The 18545-nt window shown below is 38.1% G+C and overlaps 1 protein-coding gene across 1 annotated transcript in view; it reads right to left on the reverse strand.

The window, feature by feature from the left end:
- GALNT18 (polypeptide N-acetylgalactosaminyltransferase 18) overlaps window positions 1-18543 on the reverse strand; it is a gene marked incomplete at its 5' end in the record, with an annotated part of 121647 nt that extends 103104 nt beyond the window's left edge. Inside the window, 2 exons of the mRNA XM_085317091.1 lie at window positions 6870-7036; window positions 18437-18543. Of these exons, the coding sequence (XP_085173217.1) occupies window positions 6870-7036; window positions 18437-18543 (274 nt within the window). The remainder of the gene's footprint in view (window positions 1-6869; window positions 7037-18436) is intronic.
- Between the last annotated feature and the right edge of the window lie 2 nt (window positions 18544-18545).

Consider the following 18545-nt stretch of genomic DNA (forward strand, 5'->3'; position numbering starts at 1 on the left):
TAACTGCAGCGGTGAGAGAGCTCCCCTTCACTCTCACAGCAGTGGAGCTTTCCAATCCCTCCAGAAAATGAAGGCTTAGGACCTTCCACATTGCTTATAAAGAATGGAAAATGTGACCAGTCCCACTATATAACAAAGAATCTGTTCAATCTGTTGATTCAATCTGTTGATTCAATCTGTTTAGAGAGGTTATCAAACGGCCACTGAAGTTTTCATATCATCATAATTTCTATGCTACAGATCAGGGTCTTACCTCCAGCAAGGGATGCCATCTCCTCCACCCTCTGTGTAACCGAATGCAAGTCTACACTCGAGTCTGATGCAGTACAGAATTCAGATACGGGAAGGTTAAGGAACACTAATCTAAAAGGATATATTTATTAGTAAATGAAGGTAAAAGAAAACAGAAAAAAACATATTTGAAAAGAAAGAGTTAAGAGAGAAAAAGGGGGGTGGAGAAAAGAATGAGGAAAATACACCACAAAGGAAGTAGAGAATACTGTTGGGAGAAGGGAGAAGGCATAGATGGATGAGTCAGGCAGAAGTTTAATTAATAGGACTAAAGGCCAGGGGGAGCTGAATGATGACATGGGAAAATGGAGTAGACTGTAGTTTGTTTAAAAAAAACAAAAAACAAAAAAAAAAGAGCTGTAGTTGGTTTTTTTAAAAAAGGGAGGTAAATATTGAGATGGAGGAGAAGATAAGAGTAGGTATACTGAAGTTTGAGAGTATGGAAAATGGAGAATGTGACTGAAGGACACAAGCTAATAAAAGGAAGGATCAGGTGTACGGAACAGGCATAAGGAAAGGAACATCTGAGAGGGTGAACTGCCAGGGTGGAACAAAGAAAAGGAAAGCAGACTGAGGGAACAAAGAGCAAGGGTACGATTCACCGTTAGACGAAAAAAGAATGAAGAAAACAATGAACATGGCAGAAGAAAAATGGGTGAAGACTGATGAATTAAAGCAGAAGAGAGACAAGAATGGTTGGGGACAGCTTTCTTCCTCTGTGGCATCCCTCTCTTTTCCGCTTTATTGCTCATTTCCTCTGGACATACTATACTTCCTTCCATGTAATTTCACTATTATCTTCAAACACAGAAGCAGGTTTTCATGCACTTATCAGCAACTATACTTTTTCCACGCCTACTTTAAATCTTCCCCTTGAAGATGGAATTGAGTACAATAATGGCAATGACTGGCAAGTAAGAGGAGAGAACAGTTTACAACSATTTTGGACTTTGTCTTTAGGATCTGTTGTCCTTATATTTATCTCACAGTCTGTTTAGATTAGTGGTTCTTAAAGAGGTTGGAGTTGTATAGTCAGTTATCGTTGGGATATGAACAGAAGCACAAACGTATTCCACCTCCTCCCACCTCAGAACAAGACCAACATTCCTCAGTCTGCTGCAATCTCCTAACTTATGCTGCCTTCTGAAACATCTGCTCATGGCACTACATTTTGCTTCTGGTTATTTCCTTCTTACATATTTTTGGATTCATCCACAGAAGCTGACACACAAACCAAGACATATCGCACTGCAGTCCTAGCATCAGCACAGAATATGTAGTAGTAAACACTTGCTCAAAGAATTGTCTTACTTCATTTACTAAAGTCTTAGTGCAAAACGTTACTATGCAAGTAAAACGTATACTTTGCAACAATGCTAAAATCTGTTTTCAGGTTTACAAAATGTTTTTTAGCACCTGACTCCTAACTAGGATTACACAGCCTTCTCTCATATAAATCTTTGCCACTACCTCCACCAAATTTGCTTGTGTAAAGTTTGACTGTGCAATAATAATGATTTCAGAATCAAAGCTTTTACCTAATGGGAGGAATGAATCTATATAGATAAAGCAAAACCTTCACAATGCACAAACCATGGCCCAAACTGAATACAAGGCTGAATAAAGTTTGATCTTTCCTTTTTTTTTTTTTTTTAATGTTTCTATTTGCCTTTATATTTTGCTGGGGTTGAGGTAGGAAAAAACACCTTCCCCTTGCTTGAACAAGAAGCCAAATAGAAGCACAGCAATCCCTAAAAACTTTCCCAGCAGATTATTATTAGTGGGTTTGTAAAAATCAACACTCAATTTTGTCTGGTCTGCACAAAAGCTGTCTTCAAGTTATGCTATAACAGGAAATTGAGCATGCATTTGGATGGTACTTTTGTCATTTATTGATCACTGCTTATGTAAAGAAAATATAGACAATCTCCTATTCCCAAATATCTCTTAAAAGATAACTAACAAAGAAACACAGATTTCTAATGAAAACATTGGTTCTGAGTACTTTTTGAAAAGTTTCTTTTTATTCAATGTTTTGAGGACAGTGCTGCAAATCTCTCAAAGTAACACAGCTGCTTGTGACCCACTTTCTACCATTCTGTAGTACTTCTCTCCAACACTGCAAGTCATAGAATTAGTGTCCTATGATATCTAGCACTCTTACTGTAATTCAGTAGCAGTGTTAATGGAAATCTCTGGGCAAAGAATGAGAATTATTAAACTGAACATGTTAGAACATTTCATTCATAAGTAGCGATTCAAAAGAAAAAGCAAGAAACTTTATGAAATCCGAGCCTACTGGAACATTCGTTATGAATTTTAACACGAAAAATTGCCATAGAAAAAGATAATTATTGATATAATATTAAATTTTGTAATAAATACCCTGGACACATTAATGCACCCTGCCATGCCACAAAGCTGAGCACACTGCAGCTCACAGTGACTTTTTTAGATAGATTTCTGATCAGTTGAAAATATCATCAAGAGGTTCTTGACAATGCAAAAGAGCTCAATGTCAGCAGAAAGACTCCAAAGCCAAGACAGTATTCCACTGGCAAAGGTGGTCACCACCCTCTTCCCATAGCGCAGAACGGAACAAGCAACAGTGTGAGCAAAACACTGTTCCTGTAGTTTCCAGCTCAGAGAATGTTTTTTCTAAATATATTTCTGAGGACTAGTTAACTCTCTGCAGTTTTAGGGAGGGTCACTTAAAGATGTTTCAATGCCTTATCTTTGCAAAACCCTCTCCTCAGTTCCATTAAACCAACCGGAAATCTGTGCCACTTCTGACATCAAAATTAATAAATATTTTTACTGCCAAGTTATAAACTAAGGAGCACATTATCTCTGAAAAGCAAACAGCATTCCCAAGGAGAATGGGAAAGATTCTGATCTGACATATCGCACAAACCACAGTTAGACAGCCTAAATCAGTGAAGTTACTCTAGTTTACATCAGTGCAACCGAGAGCAGAATGAAAAGCACTGATAAATGGTTGTTGCTTTTTTTAAAATGAATTTCTTGTTCTTGTTTTAAAGCACATGAGCAGTCACTGATGCACTTTTAATTTTTTAACCTTCAATTAAAGTAAATATTAACAGGCATGTACCTGGTAGTATAGATAAAACATTTAAATGTTATGCTTATCAGAATTCTACAGGAGAAGATGCTATAGTGAAATGCATACAATAAGCCATGTGAACTGCTTTATTAAAATAGAAGATTAAAATTTTGGAATCTGTTAAATCTATTTTTTGCTTTTAAATGGCACAGGCTGGCATTTTCACAATTTGCTAACTTGAAACAGTTATTTAGAAAAAGGGGAAGCTTCACAAAGAGATTGAGGTCTCCTGAAACATAATTAGGAATTTAAAGAATTGCATTTAGGTTAAAAAAAATTCATACATAACTTGTTTGACGTGCCTGGAAATACATGAAATAAAATATCATAACTTAAATACATCAGAACAAAGGTAATGACCTTGGCCACACACCTGAATATACTGCTTCTTAAATCAGCTTGATGGAATTTTAAGAAGCAGCCAGTTTTTCCATTGCTCTTTTTTGAAAGTTTTGGAAGTCTAGATTAACTGAAATCAGAAAAAATTCAAGTATTCACAAATAGATATGGAATTTGTCCCACAGCAAGAATTTACACCAGTTTAAACCCCAATACCTCTTCACCCTTGGAAGCAGGCAATGCAGGTACCCTCTGGTAGTACCAGTCACCGTATTTACTTTGATTTTAATCCAATATGCCAGGTGAATCCAATCAAATACTACATGAGACTCAAAATAAAAACAAGTGTTCATCAGCACTTCGCCTGATCAAAATTTCTTTATCTAGTCACTTCTTGTATTGTATGTTTCCCACCTGAAAGATCCATGGCTGTAGCATCACTGAAAAAATCTTATAGCAAATTCTGGAGATTATTACTCCCACCGAAAGTTTGAAAGCAAACATACTGCTTATGATTAGGCTTCTACCAAGACTCTACAAGAGGAAGAGTCTGGAATCAGATGCAAGCCCAAATAAAGTTTTTACTCCCTCAGGTAACAACATAGGGAAACCCAGACTAACCCAGTTATCTTACAGGCAGCAAAATTCACAAGCCAAAAAGCCAGTAACAACAACAACAACAAAAGAAGAATGACACTAAATATAAAGGATTAGTTTCAACGATGCTAGAAGGGAGAAAAAAAACAAAAAGAGTATTTTAAAAGCAAAAGTACATTGTGAAATAAATATTTTAAGATTTATACTAATAATAGAAAAGCCCATAAATCATTCTTAGAATTGCTCCCTTCCTACCTACCATCCATCCTCTCCGAAAAGATAAAGAGCACTGTAGGAATCTAATTTGATACTGCAGGGAAGAGACACCACAAAAGGGGTTAGAGGAGCAGCAGAAAATCCTGGATGGGCTTGACATTTTCTAGGAAACTACATATGGTTCCGCACAATGTTATTTTGTGCGGAATGATACACAACATCAAGCTAAGACAGCCAAAGCAAAGGTTACCTCCCTGTCAACTCCTATCTTCCCATCTGAGGTCAGGAACCTAAGGATTTGGGGTATAGGAGGGTAAGAAAGATAAGCCTGAATAAAAATATGGTACTGTACAGCACTAAAACTGGTACCAATACATTAATGGATCTTTTTAAAACATTAGGTGGTTCCTGTGACTTTTTTTTTTTTTTTTTAATATTTTTCAGATAAGAAATAAAGAAAAGAATAATTTTGACAAGCCCATAAATTGGACTGCAAAAATTGTGTGTGTTAGGCAGCTATAATGACAGGCTCCTAGAAACCCTGACATTTCTGACATTGCTCTGTAATTTACTTACTGGAGTAAGTGCCAGTAACTTCTATAAAATCAGACTCAAGCTCTAGAAACCTTTGAAAACTCCCTTTTCAGCCAGATTATTTTTCTTCTTCTATGACTTTCTTGTGGCCAGTTCCTCTGTGAACAGAGGCCTCAGAGGCACTGCAGTACCAATACCCAACCAAATTCCTTCAGCTCGTGGCATATTAATAGGACCTGTTTGAAAGATGCATGGATAAATTTTTACAAACACACCCCAGAATCCAAATCTACTAATTGGAGTTGTACTTCAAATGTTTTCTGATCAAACACATGTAGTCCATGAGCGAGGGGGAGTGTGGAAATTAAGGCCACTAAGAGTGAATCAGTAAAATCATGTGTCAAATGGCATCCGAACTGTTTTGAAACAAAACCTACCTCAGTTCACAAGATGCTTGCAAATCACATATGTGTGTTTCTGAATCATGTGTGTGTGCATGTGTGCATGCACATGTGTGATTAACTCCCTTCGTAGTTTACTGTTGCATATGATTTTTCTTTTATTTCACTGCACTGCTACATCACAAATTGTGCCACAAACTAACAATCCATAAATCCTGCATGCCAATTTATCCACTCTGTTTCATGAGTAGGTGTTTCATGAAAAGCTTCATCAGCCTTAGCTGACTCTAAATGTAGCATTATTCACTGAGACTGGAATTATATTTGACATGAACTTAAATCAAGCTGTTGGGTTGTGTGTATTTTAGGGAGTGAGGATTTTACTTTCTTTTTTACCTTCTCCTTCATTGATAGCCAGTGGAAGAGGAGGTAGTGAAACATACAGCCTGAAGAGGAGAACTTATTTATTTGCTTCCTACTAAATTTCTGTTCTATACAAAACTGACATAAATCTGTGACTAGCAGCAAGCCCCAGGATCTAGCCACAGGGATCACATAACAGCTATAATGATGGTAAGGACAGGAAAAGCCCTTTGTTCAGCACTCTCGTTGGGCAGAATAAATTCAGATTCTCCTTCTATTTCAGGAGTTAACCCCTCCCCCCAGCAAACACAAATCTTTCTATAATTTCAGCATCCTGTGTACAGATAATTAATATTTCATTAGTAACCTGGCCAGAGAACAGGACTCATAAAAAATGTCCAGCATGGCCTGACAAACACCTAGGCAAGCACTGAGCAATCAGAAATGAAAAGTCTAGTCCTTCAGACCAGGGAGAGCAAAATTTGTTTGAAGGCATACAGTAGAAAAGCAGCAAGGTAAAATGTTGGTAATGAGAATCTAAAAACAGTCAAAAGAGAAGGAGAGATTAGGAAAAACAGAGAGAAGGAAACAGCAATCTAAAGGAGATATTTAAGAAACACAGAGAGATGCTTTATACAAAAGAGGAAAAGTGAGTAAGCACATGCAAGCACACAACTGAAACAGGAAGAACACAGAAAGCAGATTATCTTCAAAGTACATTCGAGTGCTACAAAGTGTAAAATGTCTTTCTTAGGTCTCTGATCTCTAGTTATGCTTAATATTTTACTTAATGTACAGAAACAGCATTCTATTTTTGTACCCACTCTTTTTACATGCCCCACTTGTGTGTATTTAAAGACAAAGCCCAGCAGGCTGTGGAACGAAGAAGAGAGAAAATATGCTGGCACTATTTGAAATGTTAATAGCATGACTCAGAGCCACAATTCAAGGATTCTTACGTATGATCCAATCTGTATGAAAAAAATCCAATCAACAACTCTTACCGTTATTACTGTTATCATCCACTAAAATAATCTCTTTGAGCAGGTGAGCAGGAGTCCGGTCAATAGCAGAACGGATGGAGCGCAGAATCACCGAGAGCGCTTCATTAACAAATATGAATACAATGCTGACCTCCGGGAGCCTATCGGGAAATGTAAGGTTTCTGCACCTGAAGAAAGAAAAGAAAAAAAAAATGATCTAAACTGTTGGGAGTCATCATGTCAACACAGATAGGTTCAGAAAAATCTACCCACAGCCATAACAGTGACTAGAGAGCTTTTGTAGGCAGGAATGAGGAGGTTCCCATAGCTGCTCAGAGCAAGCACAGGCAAGAACCAGATGACCTTCTTTCTAAAAAAGGAATTCTTGAGAACAATTTAGTGAAACAGTCTGTGCAATCAAGGCCTAGAATGAATTCACTTTTTATTGCAAAGCCCCAAACAGTGAAAAATAGTCTTGTTTGAACGTAGTTCCCAGCTGCTACTGTTCACAGTGTCTTTCTGGACAGTGGAGATAGACAAAACAGAGTCAGCCCCAAACTTCAAAAAGCATCTTCTTGAATAGCCAAGATAATTACTTTTGCTGCAGAATCTACCAGTAATTCCCATCAAGATTAGGAATTTCTTTCTCAATTCAGTAAAAACATAGTGAAAAGCTCCACTCAAAAGAACATCCTGTAACAAAAGCTAAGACAGTGTAGCCAGAAAAACAGGTACAACGATGGGAACTGACCTTTGACAGCTCATTGAAGAATTTTGAGTAGATTGAGGAATACTTGCTTAGCCTGGTAGGTTTTTCTGTGTGTGTGTGTGTGCGCGCATGTGTGTGTGTGTTTTATTTATATTCTGAGCACGTCCCCAGTTGCTGATGCGAACACTGTTACAAAGGTGCTGCCCATTACTTCAAAGTTGCTCAGTGTTTTATTGGTTCTTTTTCCTTCATTTCAGAAAGGATTCCACTATATTTTAATTTGTGAGCAAATGTTTGCTTTTTAACAAAACCAGAAGCTTATTAAGCAAAAGCAGTGAACTACTTTCTCTGAAACGTAGTATTTTAATGCCACATTCTGAACAGTTAATTCTACCTTTTTTTCCTCCTCAGATCTGAAAGAATTTACTAGGATGAAAAACAGTTTATTTCAGAACAACTACTCCCCTTTTAACAGGACTGAGGCCACAGGCTGATCCAAGCACCATTTTCAGGTACATTCTGTAGCTGCATATGATTGACATTAATGCCCTTTCCTGTCTTCTGACAACACTTAAGTGGCTATCTTTGAAGATGCCTAGATTCACTCCAGCCAGAACCTCCTGAAGGATGTGCATGGAGTCACAATTCTCAAATCATGCTTGAACATGCTTACTTTATTTGATCTTCAATCAGAAGAGAAAGCACAGCACTTTGGGGGGTTTTGTTTTTAATCTGCAGAGACAATACAGGAAAGCAGCAAGTAAGTATTCCTCTTCTCATGTTGGAGGTGACACAAAAATTAAGTTTGATCATGATGATGAATTTACATGCATGTTTTTAAAGCTTCTATAAAGGGTCAGGATAATATTCAAAATGCAGCTGGTCATCCAATTTTCTCAATTCGGTCATTAGCTTGCATTTGCTGGAAATCACATTAAAGAAGTTCTTTCATGTTTTAGGCCCTTTTTCCTCCTTCACCACAYGAAAGAATTACATAGACATGCAAAATAGAAAACACGATCTTGAAAAAGTTAGGACAAGCATTTGTTTTAAAAGGCTGTAGGTTTTATTTTTAAATGAGTTGGCTCAGTCATCTTTCAGAGTCAAACAAGAAACCCATTCACAGAGATTCACAGCCTTCTGTTCCACTGCACCAGTACAAGAATTAAGCAATTACAATGGTATTTTGATTTGCTGATTCCCATTTGTAGCTTGATCTTTTGACAGTATAACAAATCAAAACTTACTTCCCAAAAGCAGATTGCATTTCTACTGACATATTAGTCTCTTACTTCTACCAATAAGAAGGCTTTCAAGTTTTAAGGATCAGACAGAAACATATTCTTCGAAGCTTTCGACAGATCTGAATGTCACTTTTTTGAATGCATTGGACAATAGATAAAAATGCGACAGCTTGTGGAAGTGTTAATTATAGTCAATTACCTTTTTCTTTTTTTAATGAATGTCAATTCATTAAAGATAACTCATAACAAAATTTCACTGTTCTTCGAAAACCAGGCTACAATCTCATGAAGGCTTATGTTGGACCTTCTCTACATCTGGCCTTTTCAAGTGGATGCAGTTATGATTCTCAGTGGTTTTGCTGAGTTTTGCTGGAAATCAAGATTTTCTAAGAAGGACTTATCACTAGGTTCACAAGGGAAACCCAAGTACTGTAATTTTCAGCAAAGTTGTACGTAGCCTGTAAAGTACATAGCTACTGAGAAGTGTACGTACAAGGTAGGAAAGCAGGAGCACAGGCAGAATGAGCTGTTAAATGGTATTTAAACAAACCCCTGTGTTATTTAAGCAGGGAACTTGCTGAGGAAAATAATAGAGAAAATTCTAATTTAGAGTGCTTAAAAGCTTTTCCCAGGCAGGACCGTGGTCCCTCAATATTATTCAGCTCCATAGGCCCTTTTTTAGAGATAGGAACCTAGGTATTTTTATTCCAAATAAAAGGCTACAACAAGGAGCTGCTTTTTCTTTCAGAAGACAACTAGTGTAAGGCAGAATTGATTTTCTGTTCTAGATGATAAAAACAAAACCAAACAAAAACAACAAAAACAAAAGCATACAACTCCTTCCCCCTCACTTTCCACCCCCATTTCTCTATCATAAATCCAGTATGCAAACTGAAATGTTCCAACAAAATTTCTGCTTCTAACATTTCTTCCTTCCATTTAACTGATATGTATCATTTTTTTCTAGCTGTATGCATTAATTTTTTTTTTTTTTTTTTTTTTTTTGCACGGAACAGAGAATTTGTACAGTTTCATGAATAAGTCTATCCTATTCTTCATACTATATTTTACGTTGAGTAGAATTTCATCATTCTAGCAATGAATGAGAAATAGCTATAAAGAGTGTATGTGTGCTCACACATTCACTCATTCACTGAAGAGTATACAAAGAGATAAAATTGTATTGTTCAAAATCTGAGATGCAGTAAGTGCTAAGAATTGAATGGTTGCATGGCAACGACCAACTTGCTAGTTTTCCTGACTGCTCTGCCTTTGACTCATTCGAGGGCCTTGGACAAGACCCCTAACTCGCCTGTATCTTAGACACTGCTCTTTGTAAATTGTGGCTATCACTAGTAACTAATTCACAGAGTATTGAGTACTGAGATTAAATGTATTCTTAAATGTAAATTCTAAATATTAATAATAATTATAATAGCAAGTATCATCACAATGTAGCTGAAAAATTATCTCCAACAACCAAGTCTACTAAAATCATACTGAGCTAATAACACTAAAGTAACAGTTACCATGGTTACTAAAAATTAAGAGAAATTCCTGGTGTTCTATTTCAAGCATAACTCTGGTAAATGGAGGAGAGAATACCTTAGAAATTTTCTTTCAGATATTTGTCCATGAGAAAAACATATTCATCCAGAACATACACACTATGCTAAAGCAATTCAGTCAGCTGCATTAAAATTAATTTAAAACAACTGGAACAGAGAAAGAGCATTCTCCTGAATTAATAACATAATTTGAGATATTCTACAAACATGTACATATATGGTGGAAAAGAATTATAGTTTTCCAATTCTTTAGAGCCTTTCACCTAAGAGCTGACCACAAAACTACATCAGCCAAATTACTTTTTTGTTTGTTTGTTTGTTTTGAATAGAGGATGAAATAACGCATGCAGATAAAACATTCAGGGTTAAGGTATCCTTCCTAAGGACTGATAGAGAAGGATGCATTAATTCAAACAAAATAAGAATTACTCAAAAGCACGAGAAGAAATAGAACTGTACTTTCTCCACGACCTGGTAACATTTTGTCATCAGCCAAAATAGCAAATAGATGTTCAAGATGTATGAGAGGAAAGAAAAGCCTATTCTTCTGATTTCTGGCATAAATAAAATAAAGGGCACTAAAAATCTCGCTAAAGATACAGGTCTTGTAAGAATTGCAGCTCAACTATTTATGTTTATCAATTCATTCTGTGATCATTCCTCATTTCCCCTTTCACTACTATCAGTATTTTAAGTATTAACCAAACAGTGGTAACAAAGCTGACATTGAAAAACACATTAAAAGTGCCTCCTCAGAGATTATAACCTATTACATAACTATAGCCAACAAGATAGCAAACTGTTCCTGCTACAGATTTATAGAACTTGAGGTATGGTTGTAATTTTCCATCATGAGGGAGCAAAGACAGGCGTACAATCCTGTGAGCAATCTGCAAGCTACCATGTAACTATAAAAGCAAATATGGACAATTTTTTTTTCTCCTGATACAACTGCCTAAAAAACCAAACAGAAATGTATCTTAAGAAAGATTGAACAACAAAGAAATTGATAAATATGCAGATAATTTCCAGAACTGTGACGAAAGAGTAGTTAGATCATGGTCTCCTAAGCATCTCACAGTATAGATTTAATTGTAACAGATTACTTCTTTTAATAAAAGCTGTTCATCTCCATCAAATTATGCCATTTTTTTTCTGGGTACTTAAAATCAAGACCTGTGTCTGCATAAAATTGTAAGAACACTAAATTAAGAGTTGATGATTTCAGTAAAACTTCCTTTTATATGAACTTGAGAACTCTATGTAGGTATTTGGGCAAAAATTGTTATTCTCTTACAGTATTATGCCAGGGATTATTCTGAGTACTTTTTAGTGCAAATGTCTGCCAAGTGAAAGAACTAGCACATTTGCATAGCTACGACATATTGGGGGGGGGAGGGGAGGAACTGGGTAGTCTTAGGACTTCTGAACAAAATAATCTAATAGGTAAAGGAGCAGGCTTATGTGCTCTTTATAAAGAAGTCCTTCAAAAGGTCGAATACCCCATATAATATTTATGCTATCTGTCATGAATACAGATAACAGAACTCAGCCTGAACTGAACACGGAGCAAAATACATCACTGGCATCATTCAGATGTAACGAGACAGACTGGCTCRAAGGACGCACAGCAACTGAAGTCTAGGCTCATGGAGCGTGAGCCTCCCACACTGGCTTTTCAGAAGTGCGGCCAACATGCAAATGGCTAACTTTAACCTCACAGTTTGGGATCACAGGTTGATCTTGTAACAATTTTAATAAAGGAGAGTGTGCAGGCTCATTCAGGCCTGGCGTTGCCTTGCACACTACTTCACAATATATGCCACCACAACACCAACACACATTTCAGACAGATGTATACCCATGAACAGTTTTAGTACTAAAACACAGTACCAACCCCTCCCTCATCAACCAGCTAATATTTTTTTTCCTCGCTACACTGCAGTCATGTTTGCATTCACTGGATACCTCACCCGCTCAGCTCTTGGCCAGTTTATCGCAAGCCTAATCCTGTTCCTTTTCAAGGCTTTCACCACAGTCTCTTTCTGAACTGAGCTTCCATGTAATACAAGTTGGGATTGGTGAACTGTTTGAAACAAGAAGTAGCTATTAAATGGCCAAAGCTTTTCTCTGCAAAAGAAACAGAAAATCTCTTCTGCACTTTTCTACATGCCAAACTACACTGAGTCAGCTGGGAGTCAGTCAGTCAAATCTGTTGCAAGCAGGTACTATACAATATAGCACTCTCCAAAGCCAGAGGAAAGGCTGTCTCAGTTTTAAATGTTTCTTTTCCTCCTCCACCTTTCCTGCCTTCACTTTTTCATGCAAATGCTGTTTGTACCAATGCAAAAGAAATCTGGCTGCCTGAAGTTATACTGACTGAAAAAGCTGCTTTATGCCTATCAGCCAGCTCCTTTCTGTCGTATGTGCATGCAGGAACAAAATTCTACAAAATAACTGGGGTCCTACTGCACACCTTTTTCCACTGTCCTTCACTCTTTCATCCCTATGTAAGAAAAGACAACGTTATTGTTCTTTCACAGATGTGCTTCAGGGAACTAGATCAGGTAAAACAAACAAACAAAAATCCCCAAAACATATTAAAGGCAACAAAGMAGCAGCTTAATACTGTATTCACTCAAAAGGGGATCTGGCGCACAGCTTTGGGATCTCTAATTAACCCAACCTTTTATGAGGTATTTCTGTGTGAGCTTGTTCAATGTTTCACTCCCAACAAGGTTGGTGGCTACTCCCTGCCCTCTGCTAAAAGTAATGAGCGCAACAGAACGTCAGCTAAYGCAGCAGGCCGCTTCCTGCACGCTGCTTTCCTCAGTGCTTCAGCAGTTACTTGCTAACCCGCGACGCAGATGCGCCGCTGGCTGACAGATAGCTTTATGAACGGTAAGCAGCAGCTCACCACAACTCCGGCACTGGAAACAAAGGGAAGCGTTGGAGAGTCAGCAGAAGGAATCCTCCATAGCACCGCTTGCGCTGCCAAGTACCACAAAAACTGGGACTACTTCAGTGCTTATTTCAGGACAATTATTTCAGGAGGTCCAGATACTCATGACAGTTATTTATTATAACCTGTGTTATAACAGATTCTAGAGTCACGACCTTGTCTGGAGACTACACTGTGCTAGTGCAAACATTCACAGCAAAAAGTGATCAAATCCTGAAAGTTACAGCCATAGAGCAGAGGGCTTATCCCTGTGCACTACCCACAGTAGAAGAAAATCCCACTGCAAGGTGTGACAGTTGCCACAATCTGTGCTTGACCCAGTTGCAGTCTGTAGGATGTTTCTGACTGATCCTTCCCCCCCCCCCCTTCTTCCAGAGAAGACTAGGAAAAACTGGTTGGGCAGAACATACCGCCCTAGCTAATGAATGCAGTCTCCTGTATTTGCACACAGGGACTGTGCTGCCCACATTGTGGGGCTGGGAAAGGCTGAATACTTGCCCTCTCCTACGCGTGTGTGTGGGGCTCAGTAATTTCTAATTGTCCTCTGATATTTTTATTGCATTAAATGTTGACAAAATCAGCATTAGAAAATCCTCTGTGCTACAATTTTTGCTTATTACGTATGTCRAGAGGCATCTCTAACTGTAGGACCTCGCAAAGAGATACTGGGCTCCCCTGTTAAGTTATTCTGATGGCAATTGTCAGAACACTGCAGAAAGGAACAAGAGGTTCACAGCTGAGTCATACCAGAATGATATAAAAGGATCTGTTGTATTTTGCAGCACCAAGAGGCTTTGCAGGGACACAGACACATTATTTTGATAAGGATTCATGTCTGCTGGCTGTTATTTGAGTTATCAATAAGGCAAAAATACGTCTAGTTCAAACAAAGTGCATTGATCCTGCCCCTCTACTCAGCCCTGGTGAGGCCATGTCTGGTGTACTGTGTCCAGTTCTGGGCTCCCTGGTGCAAGAGAAACACGGAGCTACTAGAGAGAGTCCAGCATAGGGCTACAAAGATGATCAGAGGACTGCAGCACCTGCCCTACAGGGAACAGCTGCAGAGAGCTGGGCCTCTTTAGCCTGGAGAAGATGACTGAGGGGGACCTTATCAATATCTACAAATACCTTAAGGGAGGATATCAAGGGGATGCAGCCAGACTCTCTTCAGTGGTGCCCAGTGACAGGACAAGAGGCAACAGGCACAAACTGAAACATAGGCAGTTCCACTTGAATATAAGGAAAAACTTCTTCACTGTGAGAGTGACAGAGCACTGGAACAAGTTGCCCAGAGAGGCTGTAGAGTCTCCTTCTCTGGAGACATTCAAGGCCCACCTGGATGCAATCCTGTCTAACATGCTCTAGGTGACCCTGCTTGAGCAGGGGAGTTGGACCAGATGATCTCCAGAGGTCCCTTCCAACCTCAACCATTCTGCGATTCTGTATGCATTATGTTTTTTTCTTAGTATTCCTTAACGTCTGCTCCCATCTTGAATCTATTTCTACCTTGGCTTACATGGTGTGCTTGCTTGCACACTTAATGGTGCATTGGGTGAAGAAGGAATTTAATTTGTCTTAAACTTGCTGCTTGATTATTTTGCAGAACAAGACAACTATTCTAGTATACAAGAAGCACTAAAATTGACAGAAAGATATTGATTTAGGCTTAATTGCCTGCTTCTCCTCCTCAGAAGTACACACACATGCACAAGCACCTGGATACTACTAGTATTTTGTCTCCTGTTTGCCAGCAAATGTCTGAAGTGCATCTTATGAAGATCCATTAACAATAATAGATTCATATACAATAAATAAACGTATAGTAGCATTTTCTTGGTATTTTCATTCTCAATATCGTGAGTAACATAATTCTGGATTGGTGTGTTAAGTCAAACATCACATTGAGAACAGAGCTAAATTAGAGCTTTGTTTTCTAAGAATTTAATAACCTAGTGAATAATACAAGCGTGGTCAATTCTGCCTTATCTAAGGGAATGGGAAGCTGGAATACTACGGACAGTGAGAACGCCCAGACATCCTGGAGCCTGGGGAGTACTGCACAGATGTTCAATCCTACAGGGGAGGCAGAGTGCTGCACTTTTTGGTGCTCAAGTCAGCCCTTGTTCTATTACCCTTTCTTCCCTCACAACCCAAGCTTTTCCTTACCACAGACCCTGTTTTCCTCTACTGCTGCTTGCCCTTTCCTCAATATTCAATCATTACACGTCTACTTGGTTGCAGGCACTAAGTTTCAAAACATAAGACATGGGAAAAGTTAAGAGACTGGCTGCACAGACAGCTTCCCTTGGTGGAAAGTTGTCTTCCTGTGTGTGATTTTAAGGCCACTTTCCTAGTTGTTGATACTACCGCACTTGCTTATCCAATTAAACTTGAAATGAATACAAGCAGCCTGGGATAGAGAAAAAATACATCACTGAAGGCTGAGGCTGTGAACCTAAGAGGCACTCACATGAAATGAAGATACTGTCCTCATATTTCTATATTCTAAAAGTCCTGTACAAGCATAAGAGTCTGCAGGGAGAAGAGAGGCGGCTACGTGGATGCTTCGCTTGGACTGACAGCCAGTAAGGACAGCATTTTGACATCACTGGGTTTCTGTAGATTCCTCAGGAACCTTTTCCTGGTTCAAACCTAATTAGCAAGGGTGCAGGTATAGTTAAGTCTGAGTAATTTGGGAATCATAGGATATTCTCCTTCTGTTCTTACCTGCCAACTAACTGTCAACACGAACTCTTAGCAGATTGTTTAATTCCCAGTCTCAAGTGGGGCCAATCATGTGTGAATTGCATTAGACTTCAGTTATACATGTATTTCTGTTGCCTTACAGACATCCTATATTTCATGTGACACATAACAATATAGATGATAGACCATGGTTCAGCTTGGACATATCCATGCGAACTGCATTCCCTTCAGCTACCTCCCAAAAAGCCTTAACTGGGTGGGATTCCTAGGTCATGCTGACGCTGAGCCACTGCTAAACACCAGTTAATGTACTTGGTTAGATCTAGGCTATCTCCTTCCTGAGCTATTCTGGTATCTCTGCAATATCTGTGTTCTCCTGCATTTCTGTCAGAACAGAACCAGCAAGGTTAACCCAGTTTCCATGCCACTTGAAACAGCTGTGTGCGCCTTTCAGATAAAGCTGCCCTTGCTTTCAGGCTATGCTGCTTGAGCCTAGTATCTGCCCATAGATAATTTACATGTATCCATATAGAGTCTGGAAGTGACTAAGGCTATAGGCTTTATAAATAGCTGCTAGCAATCCTAAAAATGGATGATTATAGAGGAAAACATAACTCTCCCTAGGTTTCTTCCTGCAATAGCTACAGAAATTCTCTCGCATAAATAAGAATTCACATATCAGGACTAGAAATTCTTCTTTTTTCAGAAATTTGGCTTCACAATAATGTGCTGTAGTGCGCCCCACAGTATGGTGCATACAGTGAACAATGTACATACCATCTGAAAACACATTTAATTTTCCCCAGTATCAGAATTTCAGTATCGTGTTACCCACTTGCTCATGAACCATGATGGAGGTGGGGGCTATCATTACTAAGCTATTATTCTGCATGCATGAATCCTTAAACATGCTACAATGTCTAACGTTTTTGGCAGATAGTTAACTAAGGATCGCAACTTCCACAGAAATTAGAACCACAATTTGTTTCTAATTGGAATTTCTTTCAAAATTCCAACTGCAATTTGTTTCTTTCAGCTACAGTAATGTTCATTTTCTGTCTTTTTAATCTTTTACAGCTATACTTATAAAAAATTTAAATTGAAGTCATTCAGAAGAATCATTTCAAAGGAGATACAAGAACAGACATACTTCTGGCAGTGATGTTTTGTTAGTCACTAAAGATTTCTCAATTAGTTTACAATTACAAGAGACAGATTGTCCCTAAAGACCGTGTTAAACTGATTTAACTAAAACACAAATATAATTGCACATACTGTCATTTTCCCTATGTTGCTATTATATAAATATATATAATAGATTTACTGTATTTATATATCACATTTTATAGCATAGATATATCTTTAATTGCTAAATTGTTGCCTGAAACTTTAAATCTTTTCATTAATATTGGACACTATATTAATGTATGTTAATAACCAACACATATGCAAACAAGATATTAAAGTGTATTAATATAACTAACATATTAACATACCATATTAATATACGATAAAATTTACTGCTCACTGCTCTAGTTATTAAAACATTCAGTTAAAAGAAGTGAATAAGATCACATCTGGATTACTTTGGAGATTAGCAAGGAGTCTTTTGGCTCAACTGGTTCAATTCAGTACTTACTTACTGCATTTATTTTTATGACTTTTTTGAAAAAAATGAGCTGCACATACCCACTATTCTCCTCCACCCACAGCTTCATCGTATTAGATGTAATACCAAGGCCAAAAGAAACTCTCCGTGTAAGTGGTCTTACCGGAATAAGACTCAAATGTACTAAAGAGTTCCATTCCCCAGTCCCATTCATCTCACCAAGCCCATGTGGCATAACAGTGGATGTATTTATCCTGTCAGAAACACATGCTTCAGTAGAGAACAGCTCAATGAAACTCCACTGGAGGCTTCCAGCTGGTTCACACTGCTTGACTGAACTGCTTTTTTTACTACTGTAGCTGACCAGCCTCACGTGCTCACTGATCTTTATCAGACAGTCCTGGGCTTTCAAAAAGAATAATTCTTACTTTCTTCATTTCCTAAACAGATCTATTCATAAAATTGAAATTTTAAATAAAAAGGTCATTCTTACAGCAATGAAATACTGATTGTCTAATATAAATTATAGGTTACATTAAGCTTTCAAACAACTTGGGGACTTCTGATGAGTACTTAGTGGAATTTCAGTAGGACTTAAGTTGGGCACTTCAGTGTTTCAGGATATACTTGAAACCTTTCACATTTGTGTATTTTATACAGATGATTCATTCTGTCCATCCAGTATAACTTACCTACCAGGTCATCACACAATGTAAAACTTTCAGATGAAAATGAGTTAAGAGTCTAGAACTTAGGGACCTGTAGTACAAGATTCAACTACAGCACTTACCCATTAGGCCTAAGATCAGGTAGGGGCCTGTCCAGCGGCAGGCGATCACTCAAGTAAGCATTGTAGCCGTAATACTGGAATTGTTTAAGAGCAATACGTCTATTTTCAG

Source organism: Rhea americana, unplaced genomic scaffold, assembly GCF_003343005.1.
Source record: "Rhea americana isolate MKP2758 unplaced genomic scaffold, rheAme1 scaffold_49, whole genome shotgun sequence".
NCBI lineage: Eukaryota > Metazoa > Chordata > Aves > Rheiformes > Rheidae > Rhea > Rhea americana.